Source organism: Mycena indigotica, assembly GCF_014461135.1.
Source record: "Mycena indigotica strain 171206Taipei chromosome Unknown Mind.scaff0007, whole genome shotgun sequence".
Classification (NCBI taxonomy): Eukaryota; Fungi; Basidiomycota; class Agaricomycetes; order Agaricales; family Mycenaceae; genus Mycena; species Mycena indigotica.
Window position 1 is genome coordinate 1493259 of NW_023503006.1, and position 16933 is coordinate 1510191.

General features: G+C 56.6%; 4 protein-coding genes across 4 annotated transcripts; 3 read left to right on the forward strand and 1 right to left on the reverse strand.

Moving 5' to 3' along the window:
- Window positions 1-386: 386 nt before the first annotated feature.
- On the forward strand, window positions 387-1508 carry MIND_00818900 (Extracellular metalloprotease 1; the record flags this gene model as incomplete). Its single annotated transcript, XM_037364860.1, has 5 exons — window positions 387-466; window positions 527-703; window positions 765-1137; window positions 1188-1266; window positions 1318-1508. The coding sequence occupies 5 exons, from the start codon at window positions 387-389 to the stop codon at window positions 1506-1508; spliced, it is 900 nt and encodes a 299-aa protein (XP_037218102.1).
- Window positions 1509-1906: 398 nt separating this feature from the next.
- On the forward strand, window positions 1907-2996 carry MIND_00819000 (uncharacterized protein; the record flags this gene model as incomplete). Its single annotated transcript, XM_037364861.1, has 4 exons — window positions 1907-1993; window positions 2054-2487; window positions 2554-2785; window positions 2841-2996. The coding sequence occupies 4 exons, from the start codon at window positions 1907-1909 to the stop codon at window positions 2994-2996; spliced, it is 909 nt and encodes a 302-aa protein (XP_037218103.1).
- A 4607-nt stretch (window positions 2997-7603) lies between these two features.
- Window positions 7604-9259, forward strand: MIND_00819100 (F-box domain-containing protein; the record flags this gene model as incomplete). The annotated part of the gene is made up of 4 exons (XM_037364862.1): window positions 7604-7690; window positions 7745-8147; window positions 8185-8212; window positions 8269-9259. The coding sequence occupies 4 exons, from the start codon at window positions 7604-7606 to the stop codon at window positions 9257-9259; spliced, it is 1509 nt and encodes a 502-aa protein (XP_037218104.1).
- A 3085-nt stretch (window positions 9260-12344) lies between these two features.
- Window positions 12345-13392, reverse strand: MIND_00819200 (Metalloprotease; the record flags this gene model as incomplete). The annotated part of the gene is made up of 4 exons (XM_037364863.1): window positions 12345-12535; window positions 12596-13047; window positions 13097-13264; window positions 13313-13392. The coding sequence occupies 4 exons, from the start codon at window positions 13390-13392 to the stop codon at window positions 12345-12347; spliced, it is 891 nt and encodes a 296-aa protein (XP_037218105.1).
- Between the last annotated feature and the right edge of the window lie 3541 nt (window positions 13393-16933).

Sequence of the window (16933 nt, forward strand, 5' to 3'; positions counted from 1 at the left end):
TCAGCCTAGAGGAAGTCGGCCAGAGCATCCGGGGGTCTTGGGTCTTGCAACCTGTCGCTGCCCCGCGCTGGTTCCCACCGGTAACCCGGCGGCCCTGTCCAAGTCTTGTCAATCAATCGACGCGTCTGCCGATGAACCTGCTTCAAGTTGCCCTTGAAGTTGCCTCTGCTTGCGAACGGCCACGAAACCCCGCGATTGGACAACCGTTATCCCATCATTGTATCATCTCATCAGCAGTTCTGGCAGCGGTTTTTTAGTCGATGTTATCATGAGATTGCCGAGACTGCACTTGGCGGTGTCTCCGGCTGCTTCATCTTGGCTTCATCCGTACTTTTAAAGCCGGAGTGGGGCCGGAGCAGGTCACTGGCACTCCCCACAGGCCCATCATGGTCGCCCTCAGCGCACTCGTCCTCGCACTCAGCGCCGTCTCCGCGCTCGGCAGCCAGATGGCGTCCCGCGGGCTCACGTGTGTGCTTTGCAATTCCTTTCAGCGTCGATGCTGAAGCTGCTGCGTTTTTCTTTTCAGCCGTGTTTGTGGCACCGAAATCTCCACCGCGGAGAAGGACGCCGTTGAGGCCGACTTTGCTGCGCGCCGGACGGAGCTTAAGCTTGCTGCCGATGCGCAAAAGCCCAAGCGGGTAACCATCCCGACATACGTGCATGTCGTCCGCAGCTCGCGGAAGCTTTCCGGCGGCAACGTTCCGTGCGTCAAACTATGCGCATCCCACTGAAGTTGCACTGAAGTGTCCTAATGCTTCCCGTAGTGACTCCCAGATTGCTGATCAAATGCGCGTTCTCAACGCCGCCTTTGCGAACACATCCTACTCCTTCAAGCTCGTCGAGACGACCCGCACGACCAACAAGAACTGGTTCGAATACGCCTCAAACTACGAGGACGGCATCGGCAACCAGACGGAAATGAAGACCGCCCTTCGCCGCGGGGACGCGAAGGCGCTCAATGTGTATACGGTTGGGTTCAGGGAGGGCACCGCGGGCCTTTACGGGTTGCTCGGCTACGGGACGTTCCCGTTCGACTACGAAGATGCTCCGAAGAACGATGGTGTCGTGATCCTGTACAGCACCGTCCCCGGCGGCACGACCGACCCTTACAACTTTGGTACAAATTTAGTCCACGAGGTTCGTTAGTCTCAGGCTTTTCGTTGTCATTGCCGCTTATCCACCACGAGGTCGGACACTGGACGGGCCTCTACCACGTCTTCAACGAGGGAGATCTTTCGGGGACGTGCGATGGCTCGTCTGACCTGGGTGCGTCGGTCCTTCGCGCCTTTTGTGAGGATGCTGAATTATATCTTGCAGTCGACGATACCCCGGCGCAGCGCTACCCGACCTTCGGCTGTCCCGAGCGTCAGGACAGCTGCCCTGACCTGCCTGGCGACGACGCGATCCACAACTACATGGACTACAGCACCGAGGACTGCCAGAACAACTTCACGCCTGGCCAGCGCGAGCGCATGCACGCACAGATGGGAGTTTACCGTGGGATCTGAGTAGATGGTGAACTGGACTGTTAGACTGTTGCATCACGGACTATAATCATGATATTGCGTTTATTCATGAGTTCCGTCTACTCGTCACCGAAACACAACTTGGCAGGTCTGCAAATTGGCGTCAGCAACTTCTTACGGGCACAAGAAGGTTGCAAGAAGGTTCATACATGATACCTTGGTTTATACTTTATCCATAATCTCGCAGAAATCCATCTCTTTCACGAGCCGCAGGAGCAGGTCGTGCGGCCAGTGCGGCAAACTTTAAGAGGGGCTCAGAACCGTCGCCATGAAGGTCTGGGTCAAAAGAAAAAGGGTGTGACAAGTGACGGAATGTCACGGAGGAGTCATCTGACGTCGCGCGTGACCTGTGACACAACGTGTCTTTCTTTTGCCAACTCATGGCCTCTTTAGCCAGCTGGCCACACGACGTGCTCCTCACACTGGGGCAGGAGCTGAACATCTGCGACCTCTTCAGCCTTCTGGCAGTACGCACATGCATTTTTTACCCCTGCAAACTCGAAGCTGACGACCCAACGCGATTGTAGACGTGTCGCGCCTTGCGCGCGCTGGAAGACTACCGCACCCTCTGGATCGCCGCAGTCCATCGTATTCGATATACCCAGCTCCATCCGCTCCCCCTCGCGCAGGACGAGAGCATATCCAGTTTGCCGCTCGCCCGGCTTCAAACACTAGCCCGACAAACAAACAGGCTACTTCGGAACTGGCACTCTGACGCACCGCGTCCAGTCTGGACACGCTCCTTCCACATCGGGAAGCAGGCTATGTTTTGCATCCCGGGCACGTACCTCGTGGCTAGCGTCAGCTACTCCGATCACGCGATTTCGTGCTGGGACGCGCGGACGGGGGAGTGTGTTGACAAGACCGATGTCCCACACCTTCACCTCATCGTTGCCCCGCCGTGTGTGACCGGAGACGGGCGGGCAATGCTGGGAGCCACGGTGCGTCTGCCAGACAGAGCGTAAGTAAAAGCAAATTACTAGTACTGGCGGATTTATACTCATACCATGACCCCTTTTTTTTTCAGGGGCCTGCTCAGCCTCGCTGTGATCGTACTCAGCTTCTCGGACAGGGCCAACATCCGTTTCGACACATTTATATCTCCCCCAGTTGGCATAGTCCCGCCACTGAGCCCCGCGAAATTCTTCCTCAACGACAAGATTATTGGGTATACTACAAGCTTGGACTTCTACTACTGGACATTTGACCCCGATCCCGAGTCAACGATGCGACGCATCGCCAACCCATGGGGGAGCATGGTTCGTGCTTGTCCCCAGAAAGTCATCTCAAGATCTCACTCTTGATCTGTTCTAGAGTTTCGAACGCCCCCTGGATCCACAGTTCATATCCGCCCACGTCTCCTCAGACGGTCTCCTACGCTTCCGCATGTTCACTATCACCGCTGGTGGACATGCCATCGTGGACAGCATTGCCCTCGATGGCACTTCACACCATGTCAACCCCCCCTAGGCCTTCCACCAGTCAGCGGATCCTGCTCAGCGAAAAAGAGCGTGAGGCATGTCTCCGCCACAACATTAACCTCAATACCAATAGTGTCGGGCACTACTCCCCACTGGTCATGCGCCCGGACTATGGCGTCTGTGGCGTCTCCTGGCGCGGTTTCAAATCCCACAAAAACGCCTCGTTCTCCTTCACGCATTTTTGGCCCACACCCCGGGGCGTCCCCGCCGTAAGCGACCTCGAAATGTCAGAAACCGCAGGCCCATCGTCCCAGACGGGGGACTCCGGGCCGCAGGCTCCGCGGTCGATATGCCATTGCCACCGCTCGAAGCCGCTTGTGCATGCGACGGGTGTGTCCGGGCGATATGTCCTGCAGCTTGTCGCCCATCCCGCCGGCCGCAGCTACGAATGGGATGAGACTAGGGACAGACGGCTCGCCCTCGTGTTCCTCGACTCTGATGGTCAATCCCAGTTCCGGAAACTCCCTTGGAAGGGCGAGACGGCGCGCTGCCTGGATGCCGACCGCGGTCCTCCCGAAGGGCTGGCGTTAGATGACATATTGGGGCTCATCATGGTCCTTGACCGAGCCGGCATGCTCGCTGTTGCATCCTACATGTAATTGGAGACTTTCTGTGCTGACCATGTGGACGAAGTAGGACGGATTCTCATAATTTCTGCTTTATCTTGAAACTCACACGATTCAGATGTTGTATCATATTTCCCGACACGCCGGCGCTAACGTCTGTAAGAGGTTGAGGAAAATTTCGGGAAGTGTATGTAATAGGGGTGAGTCCATATGCAGCAAATAGTAGAAATATGCAAAATAAAGCTGGAGGAATGGGATTCGAACTACATGCAACAAGACAGCCAGAGGATAATGATATACACGGCAGGGGAGTTTGAGACCATGGGGTTTTTACCCAGTATCTTCCTCAGGCATTCGAAATTTTGCGCATTTTTACCCGGTGTCACACCCCTGACTTTGGTCCAAATTTGGCCCATTTTTACCCAGTTTACCCCCGGCATTTTCAAAATTTTCTCAATTTTTTACCCGGTCGAGGTTTCGGCCTCTAAGGGGGTTGTCGGGGGTCCTGCCGGACCTCAAACCACCATGTCAATCGCCAGTTTATCTTTGCCCCATTGACCCGAGGAGTCCTCGGGTCTGGCAGTCCTAACAGCTTCACGCCGGAGCAGATCGGCCATTTGGACATGCCTGTGGCTCAGCTTCGAGCTGATTGTTGGTGTATACGAGCAATGGTATATTCGTGACAACTTGAAGTACTAGTGTCCCGGTGGGCTGCGTCGGCGCGGCAGTGTGACTGGCGCGGCCTGTGACATGGCTGTACTAGTAGCATGGCCGCGACAAAGCCGCAGCATGGCCGCGACACCGCCGCTGCAGGGCCGCGACAAAATTCTCAATGGCTGCGGCCATGGAGGTACAGCCACACGAAGAGGGCCGCTGTACGGCCGCGACAAGTCCACACTTAAGTTGTCTCTCTGCACCAAACTGAGTGCCGATTGATATATTTGAGTACTACACGTGTCCTTTAACCAACCCACCCTCAGCTCTATGCCCCAATGAGGCAGAGGCGTCCGTACGGCCCCCCTGCGGCCGTGTGGCTGTGCAATTGCGGCCCTGCGGCCGTGTCGCGGCCATTTAGCGTGGCCCATCGGGCGCAGATGGGGGTCTACCGTGGGATCTCGTTCAGACTTTTTTGTATGATCGGACAATGATATTGCATGTAGATTTGAACTGAAGCTCGTCTCATCGTCACCTAAACGCAGCCAATATCGAGAAGCTGTCGGCCCATGCCCTGCCCGGTCTTAAAGGTGTCGCGTATCACCGTATCACGCGGGTGATGGCGCCACAGTCACACCACAGTCACATGCCACAGTCACACCACAGTCACATGCCGGCACCGTCCTTGCCACAAACCATCATCATCATGCCTCCAGGGTCTATCTTTGGCCCGTTGGCCCGACGACGTGTTGCTGCGGCTCGCGCAAGAGCTCGATGTGCACGACCTGATGAACCTCCTCGCTGTACGCCGCGCTTCTCCTTTGCGGAATCCTTTCTTCTTTTTTTTGCGGAATCCTGTTGTTCACGCGCCTGCAGACCTGCCGCACTCTGCGTGCGCTGCAGAACTACCACGCCCTCTGGATCGCCGCGGCGCAGCGCCTTCGGCACGTGCAGCACCATCCTCTGCCCTTGGCGGCGACCGAGCGCATCGCCGGCGTCCCGCCAGCGCGCCTGAAAGCACTAGTCCGACAAGCGCATCGGCTGCTTCTCAACTGGAAATCTGACGTGCCGCGGCCCGTGTGGACACGCTCGTTCTCGGTAGATCCCGGGGGCGTCCGTTATCTGCATCAGGTCTTGCCTTTGCCGCATGGTCATGTGCATCCCAAAATGGAAATTCCCGCCGGGCGCATCCTCGTGACTACTTTGTGATAAATATTTTCTTTCCAAAGACATTTTCCCCATACACAAGCTGTGACAGCGTGCCATGCCACCAACAAATTCCGCTCCTTCCACCATCTCTTCCCCCTCTTCCCCTCTAACCTTCCTCCCCTCGCTGCCGCTGAATACTGGCCGAATTGGGGGGCGAACAGGCGCAGGATTGGCGAACTCCGGCCAAGTCCGGCCTTGGGGGCAGGATTGGCGGGCGGGACGGCGGGAGACAGCGGGCGGCCCGTTCGGGCTGAAAACTTCAGCGATTGGAGAGGGTGATTACTCGAGCTAAAAGCTGGAGTTTGGCGAAGAACGGGCGGGATTTGGGCACGTGGTAAACAAGGGAAGTCCGGGGAGGCAAGTGGCGGCTAGCAGGAACGCGGCGTTCACTGCCCACGGTATTCTCGTTGTCAGAACCGACGGGGGATCCAAGGAGGGTGCCGCGGTTTGGCGGGAATCGACCGAGAAATGAGCCCAGGGTGGGCAGGACAAGATTTGGCCTACCCAGTGCCTTGTCTTGGACTAGGCAACTGCACGGGTAAACCCATGAGTATCCGAGGCGTTACTCATACCCTTACCCGCACAGCCACCACACCCGTACCCGCGGGTACGGGTACGGGTTTACCCATGGGTCACCGGTCACTGATGAGGATGTGTCAGAGGTACAAGGTGAGTCAAAGCCGTAATATGTGATAAAAAGCACAAATACAGCGTGAGTCGAACCGAGGACCTCGGCAGCAATCTCCAGAAGTAGAGCCAGCTGAGTCATGAGGCTACGGGTAGCGGCCTCGCTGACCCGTACCCGTACCCCCGCGGGTAAAACCCGCCTACCCGCGCGGGTTTGGCCTACCCGTGCAGTTGCCTATCTTGGACGATGCACGGGAACGGCGGCGTCGGCAGGCCCGGTCATAGACGAGGATGGAAGGGGGGTGGCATCCCGGGAGCTGTTCAAAAGATTGGGCGGAACGGCCCAGTATTGGCAGCTGCAGGTCGAGGACAAGATCGGGTAAGCTGGCGCCACTACCCAGATTTGGCAACTCACTTTCCCTCCCCAGCACCCATTCCCGCCCTCTGCACTCCCCCACACCCATTCCTACGCCCATTGCCACCCTTCTATGTGCGCTGTCGTCCGAGGTAGTGGAGGAGGAGAGAGAAGGGTGGAGTGAGAAGCCGGTGCCGCTGCCCCGGCCTCGCGCAAGGTCAACGGACGAGTTGCTGGGTCTGCGTGCCTCGGACTCCTCCACAATATTATTTTTTCTTTCTGTATTTTTCTAGTTTATGACACATTCTTATTTATACTAAAAGTTGGATTTTTCTACCAAAGGGCGGGTGAGGCGGGACATGTCGGGGTCACGAGCACAGGAATTGCCTTTTCCGGAATGCGTGACCATGCGGAAAAAATGGCAACTCACGCTCGACATGCGGACGGTGTCATACTTCCCCCCGCTCGTCGTGCCGCCCAATCACGGGGTACTCGGCGTGTCGGCACGCGGATACAAGACGCCCGGCGGCGGCTGGTCTGCGTTCACGCACTTCTGGCCTCCCCCCGGCGACAGCGACACCAACGCGCCAGCTACCTCTGTGTGCTGTCAGCATGCTTACCAGCCGCTCGTGCAGGTCGTGGGGGGCTCCGGCCGCTACGTCCTCCAACTCTTGTCCCTCCCCGCACCCGCGCGCCGCGCCGGCGACGGAGGCCTGTTCCGCCGGTGGGTCCGCCGTCGCGGGCCGGCCAACACCCCGCTCGGCCTCGGCCTCGTGCGGCTTGCCGCCGCCGGCCGGCCCGCGTTCCGGGTGTTGCACCTGGAAGGCGCGGCGGCGGATAGCATGCGCGCGGACCGCGCGCCGTACACGGCGGCGGGGCTCGCGCTGGACGAGACGCTCGGCCTCGTGGTGGTGCTGGACCGCACAGGGACGGTGACGGTGGTTGCGTATGCGTAGTTGAATTTTGTCGACTCGGAGAGGGTCAGCACGACGCCCTCGTGTTTTTGCGCTCGCTTCTTTGCCCAATGCCGATCAATAAGACGCCACATTGACGTGGAGCGCCGACAGGGCGACCGACATTTGTTCATTCTCAATCACAGATCATGCGAAGAACTCCATCGGATCAACTTATATATAGCCAGTGAAGACACTGTCACGGCGTACGCAAGGCCTAGCGCCTCCCATCATGTCCTCTTTGCCCAGCTGGCCGGAGGACGTCCTCCTGAGGCTTGCGCAGGAGCTGGACGTCCGCGACCTCATAAATCTTCTGGCAGTATGTAGCCCGGCATGCACGGGCCAATGTCAAAAGCTGATCGTGTTGCCACAGACGTGCAATGCCCTCCATGCGCTACAACACCACCGCACCCTCTGGATCTCGGCCGCTGCACGCCTCCGGCATGTACAGCTCCACCCTCTTCCCGTCCCCATGGAGCGTCTCGCCCGGCTAACGCTTTCCCAACTGCAAACCGTCGTCCGCCAGGCAAACCGGCTGCTCCAAAACTGGCACTCCCCCCTGCCGCGTCCCACCTGGACACGCGTTTTCTCGGTCGGCCACGCAGGAAATCCGGGATTCCGATCGCTGTTCGGGATCCCGGGGACATATCTCGTGGTCACCGCCGTATGGGACGAGGCCGACGACATCACGGTCGTGGTCTGCTGGAATGTGCGCACCGGTGAGCGCGTTTGCGAAACTACGATCCGGTCCTTTGTCCTCAAGGCCGCCGATTCATGTGTGCCTATTGAGGAGCGGGCTGCGGGCGTTCTTAGGGGGCACAATTCAGCGCTTCCCAACCCGGTGAGTCGCGAACTTGATTCAAACTTGCCCTCGTTTTCCGACCTTGTTTCTGCCAGACATAATGATAAGGATGCTAGACTTGCGATCCTCATTTTGGACTATACGGACAAAATGCATGTCCATTTCGAGCTCGTTCGGTCCCCTCCAGTCAAGGACGCCGAGTTCATACCAATTGTAAACTGGGAGTTCTTCCTCAGCGACAAGCTTTTTGGGTTCATCACTCCGGGGGGCATTCACTACTGGACATTTGACCCAGAACAAGATGTCCAGCGAACTCCCAGCCCGTGGCATGACTTGAATACGGAGAACGGCATCTGGCTTCTGCGTGGCGTCCACTTATCCGACCCCGAACTCCCCATGTCACGGTGCCTGGTGGGAGTCGGAATTAAATGGGAATGCGGAGACATGACGCTGGACCTGCTGGACCTCAATTCTGCCCCGCTGGATCGCTGCGCAACGAGACAGGCGATCCAGGAAAGCGACCACGAGCACAAGCACACCATCAGCCACGATCTTGATACCAGCATCAACTGTGTGGCAAGCTACGAAGTGCTGGTCGTGCGTCCCGACTACAACATCCTCAGTGTATCTTGCCGGGCATATAGAGTCCGCGGGACCCGCGACACGTATTCCTTCACCCACTTCTGGCCAATGCCGCCCGCGCTCTCTGGCGGCGGCTGCGCACAAACGACTGACCATGGCGACTCCGGAGCGGGACCCCTGCGCTCTATATGCTTTTCCCACGAGTCCAAGCCGCTGACCCACTTCACCGGTGTGTCCGGCCGCTACGTCGTCCAGCAAGTGCACCACCCCGATGACCGTGGCCCTGAATGGGACAGCATCAACCCCTACCATCTCGCCCTGGTGTTTCTTGACCCGAATGGGCAGCCCAACTACCGCAAATTACCACTGGAGGGCGAGGCGGCGCGCTGCCTGCAGCCTGACCGCTGCATATTTGCAGATTGGGGCAGGGTGCTGGATGAGACACTAGGGCTGGTTGTTCTGCTTGATCGAGCTGGAACACTCACAGTCATATCATATATGTAATTCTGGAGCATTGATGTTCAAGTTATGGATTCTGTTGTCGGCCGGTACCCAGATGTAGGACTTTTAGGCCTTATTATTATTATGGATATGTCAAATGGCTGGTGTATGGCCGCCCCTACGTACTCAGACTTTGTAACCCCCGGGAGCCACCTGGTGGCCAAATTACATTGTGATCACTGGTGGCTCTGTGTGATGTCAGCGATGAACTGCGAACCACGATCCAAAATGTACTTTGGCAGACGTTCCGATAGTATAACTGGGCAGCTCCGACTGCATCTACCATTGTATGGCACTTGGTGAAGTGAGCGTATTTGCCAAGAGCATCGACGACTACCATGACTGTGTCATACCCATAGGCTTCGGGGAGCTCGATGATGAAGTCCATTTGTGACAATGTGCCAACATTTGGGGGAGAACTCCGGTCAGGTGTAGTTCCCCATGTAGCAATCTGCGGAGGGCCTTTGTATGGTAGCATAGGGCACAGGTTGCGATGTAGCGTCTGATATGGCAGGACATCTGTGGCCACCAGTAGTTGCGTGGAACCAGCTCTAGGGTCTTGAACCGCCCGGCATGTACAGCGACTCACGTATTGTAAACCTGGAGGGTTTACGGTGACGGTCACACACTTTTTCTTCTCTCTACACGCTACATTCCTGTACGCGTAGTCTAGGCGGAATCACCCCAGCCAAGGGTCTTGTTGTTATCTTGGAGACCCTCATCTGAGCGCTAGTGTTTCCGGGCCTCCTCGCCTGGTTTCCACGTATCATAGCTTGATAATGCGCCTCCTTGGGTCTTGGTCTTTGGGGACTATGACCTTGCCATGGATGTACAAAAGATTGCCCGAGATGGCTCACTTGTCTGAACGTGATGAGCAGGGGCCCTGAACTTGACCTTGAACCTTTAAGAGTTGCTGAGCTGCACGCATAATTGGCTCCTCTAGGTCAGGCTCACCGAATAGCACTTCCTTGATGTCGTGGACGAGTTTGGACCCAGGCTCAGAGACAGTGACAGCCTTGCGCACGTGAACATGGAAGAGCTCAGGGTGAAAGAGGATGATGTCTTTGGAGATGCCTGGCCCGATGCCGTGGTCAGACCGACAGGAGAGAGCATCAGGAGGTTTTGTGACGATCTGTGACATTCTCTGATGACTGCACTGTCCAATAGCAAAAAATTCCTTTTTTGGAAATTTGTCATGTATCACTCTATGTTGCAGTATACAACCATATCACATAGTCACTAAAACTACCAGCTCTACTATCTATTGACAAAAGTTCCTTTTTGGGATGTTGTGTCACATGTCACATAGTGTGACTCCGGGAGACTTGGTGAAAATGGCCTGGATTGTATTGTTCACCTTTATTCACCCCTACAGAAATTTTGCCTTGGACTTCACAATTATTCACCCCCTTCACCAACAATTATTCGCCACTTGGGGAATTGCTGATAATGCTGGGGCTTATCAGTGGCAATCTGTGTCGTTACCACTGATAATGTACAGTGTGTTGTGGGCTAAACAGGTGCCGGGGTTGCCTTTACAATGATTCAGGTACTGCGCCTTCCGGAAGTACTCCAAGTTCTTATGGTCTGTTCTGTTCCAGGCGCACATTTTTAGAAGAAGCCTTGCTGCCCGGCCCTTGCATGGCCCGACCTAAAGCCTGACAGGCTGCCACCCCCTTCACAACCCTGTCTCCCACTGGGGCACTGGCACAGGCCTTCTTTATGCAGAAACTGTGAGCAAAAATCGGCCTACCAGCAAACACTGCTCATGCTGACACTAGCCTGGTCTCAAAAGGTGTGCACAAAGCCACTGAAGTGCAAATTCACTAGTCACAAGCAAGCCAGCAAAGCACTTAAGACCTGTTCCGCTTTCCAGATTGGCGCTGCAAGTCACTGTACTTCCATCGGCTTCATTACTGATTGTGTTATGGGATACAAACTGATGTGTCCTGAAAATCAAGTCAGCCCTAAGCACCCTGGCAGCCACCACTTCTGCATATACTCAGAGTGGTCCAGGTTGTGGGCAAAACTTAATGTGATATTATTCTATCAAGCTCATAAGTGTTGCAGTGCTGGTTTAATGTTGTTTAACAGGAAACTTCAGGTAGTTAAGTTTGAGTTTGGAACCTGATTATTGCTAATATGTGTTTAACTAGTTAAATGTCAAATTCCCCTTTCCCTTGGTAAGTCAGCCTGCTCACTCTGTTTCTGCTGAACTTATACATGTTTAACAGAATTTTCTAGTCAGTATTGTAGCATACACTGTATCAATTAACACTGTTAAACTTGATTTGCCATCTTCATATTGGATTGTTTATCAATCCTTGTAGGGTTACTAACTGTCAATCAACATCAGCATTGACATCTGATTATCTAATCACCATCTTATCATCCATCTTATCTCCTCCTTGTCTTATCTTATCAACCAGGGCCAAGGTTTCAAAGGGGAAGAAAAAGGTTTCTTAAACCAAGGGTTTGGTAACCCTGGTTACAACTGGGGAATATTTCCAAAGATATTACTACTACAGCTCAGCAGGAGAGGCATGAATAAAAGCTACGGAATACATAGAGGGACCATCGGACCAACCTAGCAGGGAAGGATGCAAAGAGAAGAAACACCTGCTAGGGCACCAACTATATAGTAGTATATACTGGTCATCTGTTGATCGAAATGGGACAGTAGTAGTGTTATAATGAACGGAACTAGATCCTACATACTTCTATAGAATTGAGCCCTATTCTATGGGAACAACTGTCCAGCCAGTGCTACTTCTACTCTGTTGGTATGATTATGCTCACTACTAAGAAGGGACTGACTGTTAATGCCATTTCCGGATGTACAAAGAGTTTTATCCCTGTTGGCGAAGGACTAGTTGTGATGAGGGACCAGTTACCAAAGCAGTCAACCAGTGACTGCGGGGCAACGCAAAAGAAAAGAAAAAACGGATCCTTCCCGTCTGGGCCGTCTCAGTAAGTAGTGCAGAGTACACAATGTCATTTTGTTGGCAGTGGCGATAAATACATACAACACCCAGTAAATTCCCAAATTCCCATTTCTCAATTGCCCCCTAGATCCCTCGGCAGACGCCTAGATCCCGCGGTAGACGCCCATCTGCGCGCTGATGCGCGCGACCTGGCCGGGGGTGAAGTTGGTGTAGCAGACGTCGGTGCTGTAGTCCATGTAGTTGTGGATCGGGTCGTCGCCGGGGAGGCTCGGGCACGTGTCCGCGCGCGCGGGGCAGCCGGAGGTGGGGCTGCGCTGCGCGGGGGTGTCGTCGACTGCAGAGAACGCGTCAGCATCTGGAGAAGGAGGGTAAAAATCATTTAAAATGCACGCACCCTCGTCGGACGAGCCGTTGCACGTGCCCTGGAGGTCGCCCTCGTTGAAGGTGTGGTAGAGCCCGGCCCAGTGGCCGACCTCGTGCTGGACCGTGCCGCCGAGGTTGAAGCTCGCGGTGCTGCCCCCGGGGACGGTGCTGTACAAAAAGACGACGCCGTCGTCCTGGGGGGCGTCCTCGTAGCTCGACGGGAAGGTGGCGTAGCCGAGCAGCCCGTTGGACGCCGCGCTCCCGCTCGTGAAGCCGACCGAGTAGAGGTTGAGCGTGCCCGCGTCGCCCCGGCGAAGGGCGGCCTTCATCGCATTCTGGTTCGACAGGCCGTCCGAGTAGAGCGACGCCCGCTGGAACCAGTTGGTGTTCGTCGTCCGCGTCGTGTTGACGAGCTCGAAGGTGTAGGATGTGTTGGCGAACGCGGCGTTGAGCGCGGCCATCTGGGCGGTGATTTGGGAGTCACTGGGAGGGAGAGATTAGATTCATCGTTAATGGGGTGGCCCACACTCACGGGACATCGCCGCCCGAAAGCGTCGTACCGCGACGGACGACGTGGTAGTATGTCGGGATGGTCACGATCGCAGCCGTCAGCTTCTTGGGGAGCGCGGTCCGCCGGGCGGCAAAGTCGGCCTCAACGGCGTCCTTCTGCGCTGGGGAGATCTCGGTCCCGCATCCACGCCTTCAGAAACTTGAATAACAACAACGACAAACAAGCAGACAAACGCACTTGGGCGCGCGAGAGGCTAGCTCGCTGCCGATAGCGGAGACGGCGCTGAGTGCGAGGACAAGCACGTTGAGGGCGATCATCGGGCGAGGGAGGAAGGCGGAAGACCAGAGGTGACCTCCCTCGTCCCCAATCCCCCGCCTTTATACCTCGACGCGGCCACGACCACACGCGGCGCACAGAGATAACACAGCGCGAAGTATCCAAGAAGCGGCCAGCGACACGCCGCCAAGCGCACACAGAAGCCGGATGGGTGCCCACTGGGTCCCGGGCTGGCGCGGGGCACGCTATTTCGGGCCATGTGCACTCGCCTCTCGCCCGGCTAATCCCATGATGCACTGATGATGGTTGTTCGGGAAGGACGCCCTCCTGATGCGCAGGCCTGATAACCTCGTCGTGCGCCATGCGATGCCAGAGCAGTGCCCCCGCGATAATCAGAGAGTCGCTGATAGGGATGTTTGATAGCGGGATCGTGGCGGCGTAGTGCTGCCAAAGGACAAGGTGAACTTGAATCTGCCAGCGAGCCGCCGCCAGAAAGGACGCGGTGGACAGGACTTCCACCTTGAACCGGCCGGAGGAGAGACATAGACACAACTCCAGCAGGATTCCCAGCCCGTGACCCATGGGCCCACATTGCGCAATTGCCAATCTCGGCTTCCACAACATCGGAACACAACGGGGTATATTTGATACGTATCGGTGTGTTGTCAGCAGCGGCGACACATCGCAGCGGGTGCAAGCAGCGGGACGAGCGCTTGTGGAACGCGTAACGGCCTGTCGTTGAGCTGGTGGTTTATAGAGCGTAACGGCAGGCCAGAGAAATTGCTCGCGGGCGGCATGAGCGAATATAGCCACAGCGAACAATCGGCTGCTGACATGGACATTCGAGGATCGCGCGGCCGTGTCGGTCGAGTTTGAGCCAAGCGCGCAGCGCGGGGTGAGGGCCGAAAGCGTGTACGGGCAGAAGACGCCGCTCTCCGGAGGGGATGCGCGGTCGGGATGGTGGTCAAGTAAGAAGCCCCACCGCCACCGTCACGGTGACGTGCGATGTGACTCAACAGCGCGTTCCGTCACGGGTCACGCGCGAGTGACATACTGTCATCCCTCCTTGTCTTCGCCCCTCATTATGACGACTCTTTTGCTGGCCTGGCCGGACGACGTACTCTTGCGGCTCACGCAGGAGCTAGATGTCTGCGACCTGCTCAGCCTCCTCGCTGTCTGCGCCCCAAGTTCATCCCCCTTATAAGTTATTCTGCTGACGCGGTTGCAGACCTGCTGTGCCCTCCGTGTGCTGCAAAACTACCCCTCACTCTGGCTCGACGCCATCTCGCGCATTGAACGGGTCGAGCTCCATCCTATGCCCACACTCGACCCGTGCCACGTGCCCCTCGCCGACCTGCAGGCCACCGTGCGCCACGCAGCGCGTCTCCTGCAGAACCTGCGCTCCGATAAATTGCGCCCGGCCTGGACGCGCGTCTTCGGCGTGGGCCAGCCGGGGCCGGGGAGCATCACGTGTGTCCCGGGGACGTATCTGGCCGTGAGCACGGACGCCACGCACGCCGTGGCCTGCTGGGATGTGCGCAGCGGCGCGCGGGTCGGCCTTGTAGCGCTGCCCCACTTCCAGCAGCGCGAGGACGTGGGGTGTGTTGTCCTTGGCCCGGGGCGCGCGATGCTCGGCGGGACGGTCCGGCCGCCCGACGGGTGTGTACATGCCAGGTCCAAATGACAGTCGCAGGCCGCTGACGGGAAGGATAGGAATGACATCGGCTTCGCGGTGCTGCTGCTCGACTACACCGACCGCGCACACGTGCGCCTGGCGCCGGTTGTCTCCCCGCCGTTCCGACCCGACGCAGAGCCCAACGACGACGTGTTCCTCAGCAGCGCACTGATTGGCGCCACGACGAATTCGCGCATCTACTTCTGGACGCTCGACCGCGCGGCGGCCGTGCGCAGTATCGGGCACCCGTGGGCGAAGGTGGTGCGTCTTCGAGTTGGTCGCAGAAGGTAGAACAGGCGGCTAACGACGTTTCCAGGCTGCGAGCGGGTTCGTTGGGCTGCGATATGCGCACCTCCCCGCGCCGCCCCAGACGGAAGGGCTCGGGCATCTCCGGGTGTGCAGCCTCGGCGGCTTCCCGGACCTCATCACGGACACCGTCGACCTCACCGCCGCGCTCGATGCCGGGCCGCTCCCACAGCCACGCCGGGCGCTCACCGCTGCGCACCACACGCGCCTCGCCGACGCCGACGACCCGGACGTCCGCCTCCCGTCCTCCCGCGTCCTCTCCTTCGACCCGCTCGTCCTCGGGCGCCGGCCCAACCTCGGCGTCGCCGCGGTCACGTGGCGGTGCTTCAGCGCGCCCGGCGCCGACGTCGCCTTCACGAACTTCTGCCCGCCGCCGGAGGCCGCCCTCGGCGCGCGCGCCGCCCCGGCCCCCGCGGCGCGGCACATCCTGCGCGCGACGCCGCTCGCGCAGATCGCCGGCACCGCGGGCCGGTGCGTCCTGCAGCTCGTCTCGCTCGCCCCGCCCCCGCCCGCGCCGACGGACGCCGCCTCCGCTGCGGCGGCCGCTGCGGCGCCTGCCCCGCTCGCGGACCGGCGCCTCGTGCTCGTCTTCCTCGACGGCGCCGGGCAGGCGCGGCACCACGTGCTGCAGTTGGAGGGGGAGGCGGCGCGCTGCGTGGAGCCGGACGCGGAGCGCGGAGGGACGTATGATCTGGCGCTGGACGATGTCCTGGGTCTGGTGCTGTTCCTAGACGGAAGGGGGATGCTTACAGTGGTGTCCTTTGCGTAACGACATACCAGTGCGTCTCACTAGCAACTACTTTCTTCAAAGTGCTGTCTTATGTAGTGCTGGCCAGAATTATATTATGGTTGATTAAATATTGAATACATTCAGAATATTATGAATATATTATGCCCTTGGTGGATCACTTGAATATGATTATGTTTGAATATATTATATATTATGACTATACTATATTATAGTCACAGAATATTCAACTATAGTAAGGTAGATGATCACAGCTATTTTCTCAGTCCATCTACTCAGTGATAGTACTAATCTTAGTCTGAGTTAGCCCTACTTCTGATAAATGTCACATATTATCTATCATATATGCTGATTCATACACTACTGCTAGTAAGAACAAGGGTCAGGAGTGATCACTTTGGGTTGACCCTATTAAATGTAGTGTAGAACCCCTCATCAAGTGTCTACTGGCCAACCTAATACTATTGGCAATGCCCCTGATTGTATTTTGAGAGTCCTATGTATCCAAGGCTGGAATTAGAGAGACCCAAAAGGAAGTTGTGGTGACAATCCAGCATGTATCTTATGTTGTTAATTTCTTCTCTAGCAGCATATATCAAGAGATATGCATACTAGATTATAGTTGAACATATTCATAACATATTCATATTTTGCAGCTGAATATGATTATACTATACTACAAATATATTATTGTGTTGGAGCTCTGAATATGATATGATTATAATATATTATGTCCATAAAATAATATAATCATATTTGGCCAAAGATTTCCTTTTTTGGCCACTTCTCATACCTCTCACTGCATACTACAACAGGTTTATTTCTGTGACATATGTGACTACCAGTCAGTCTT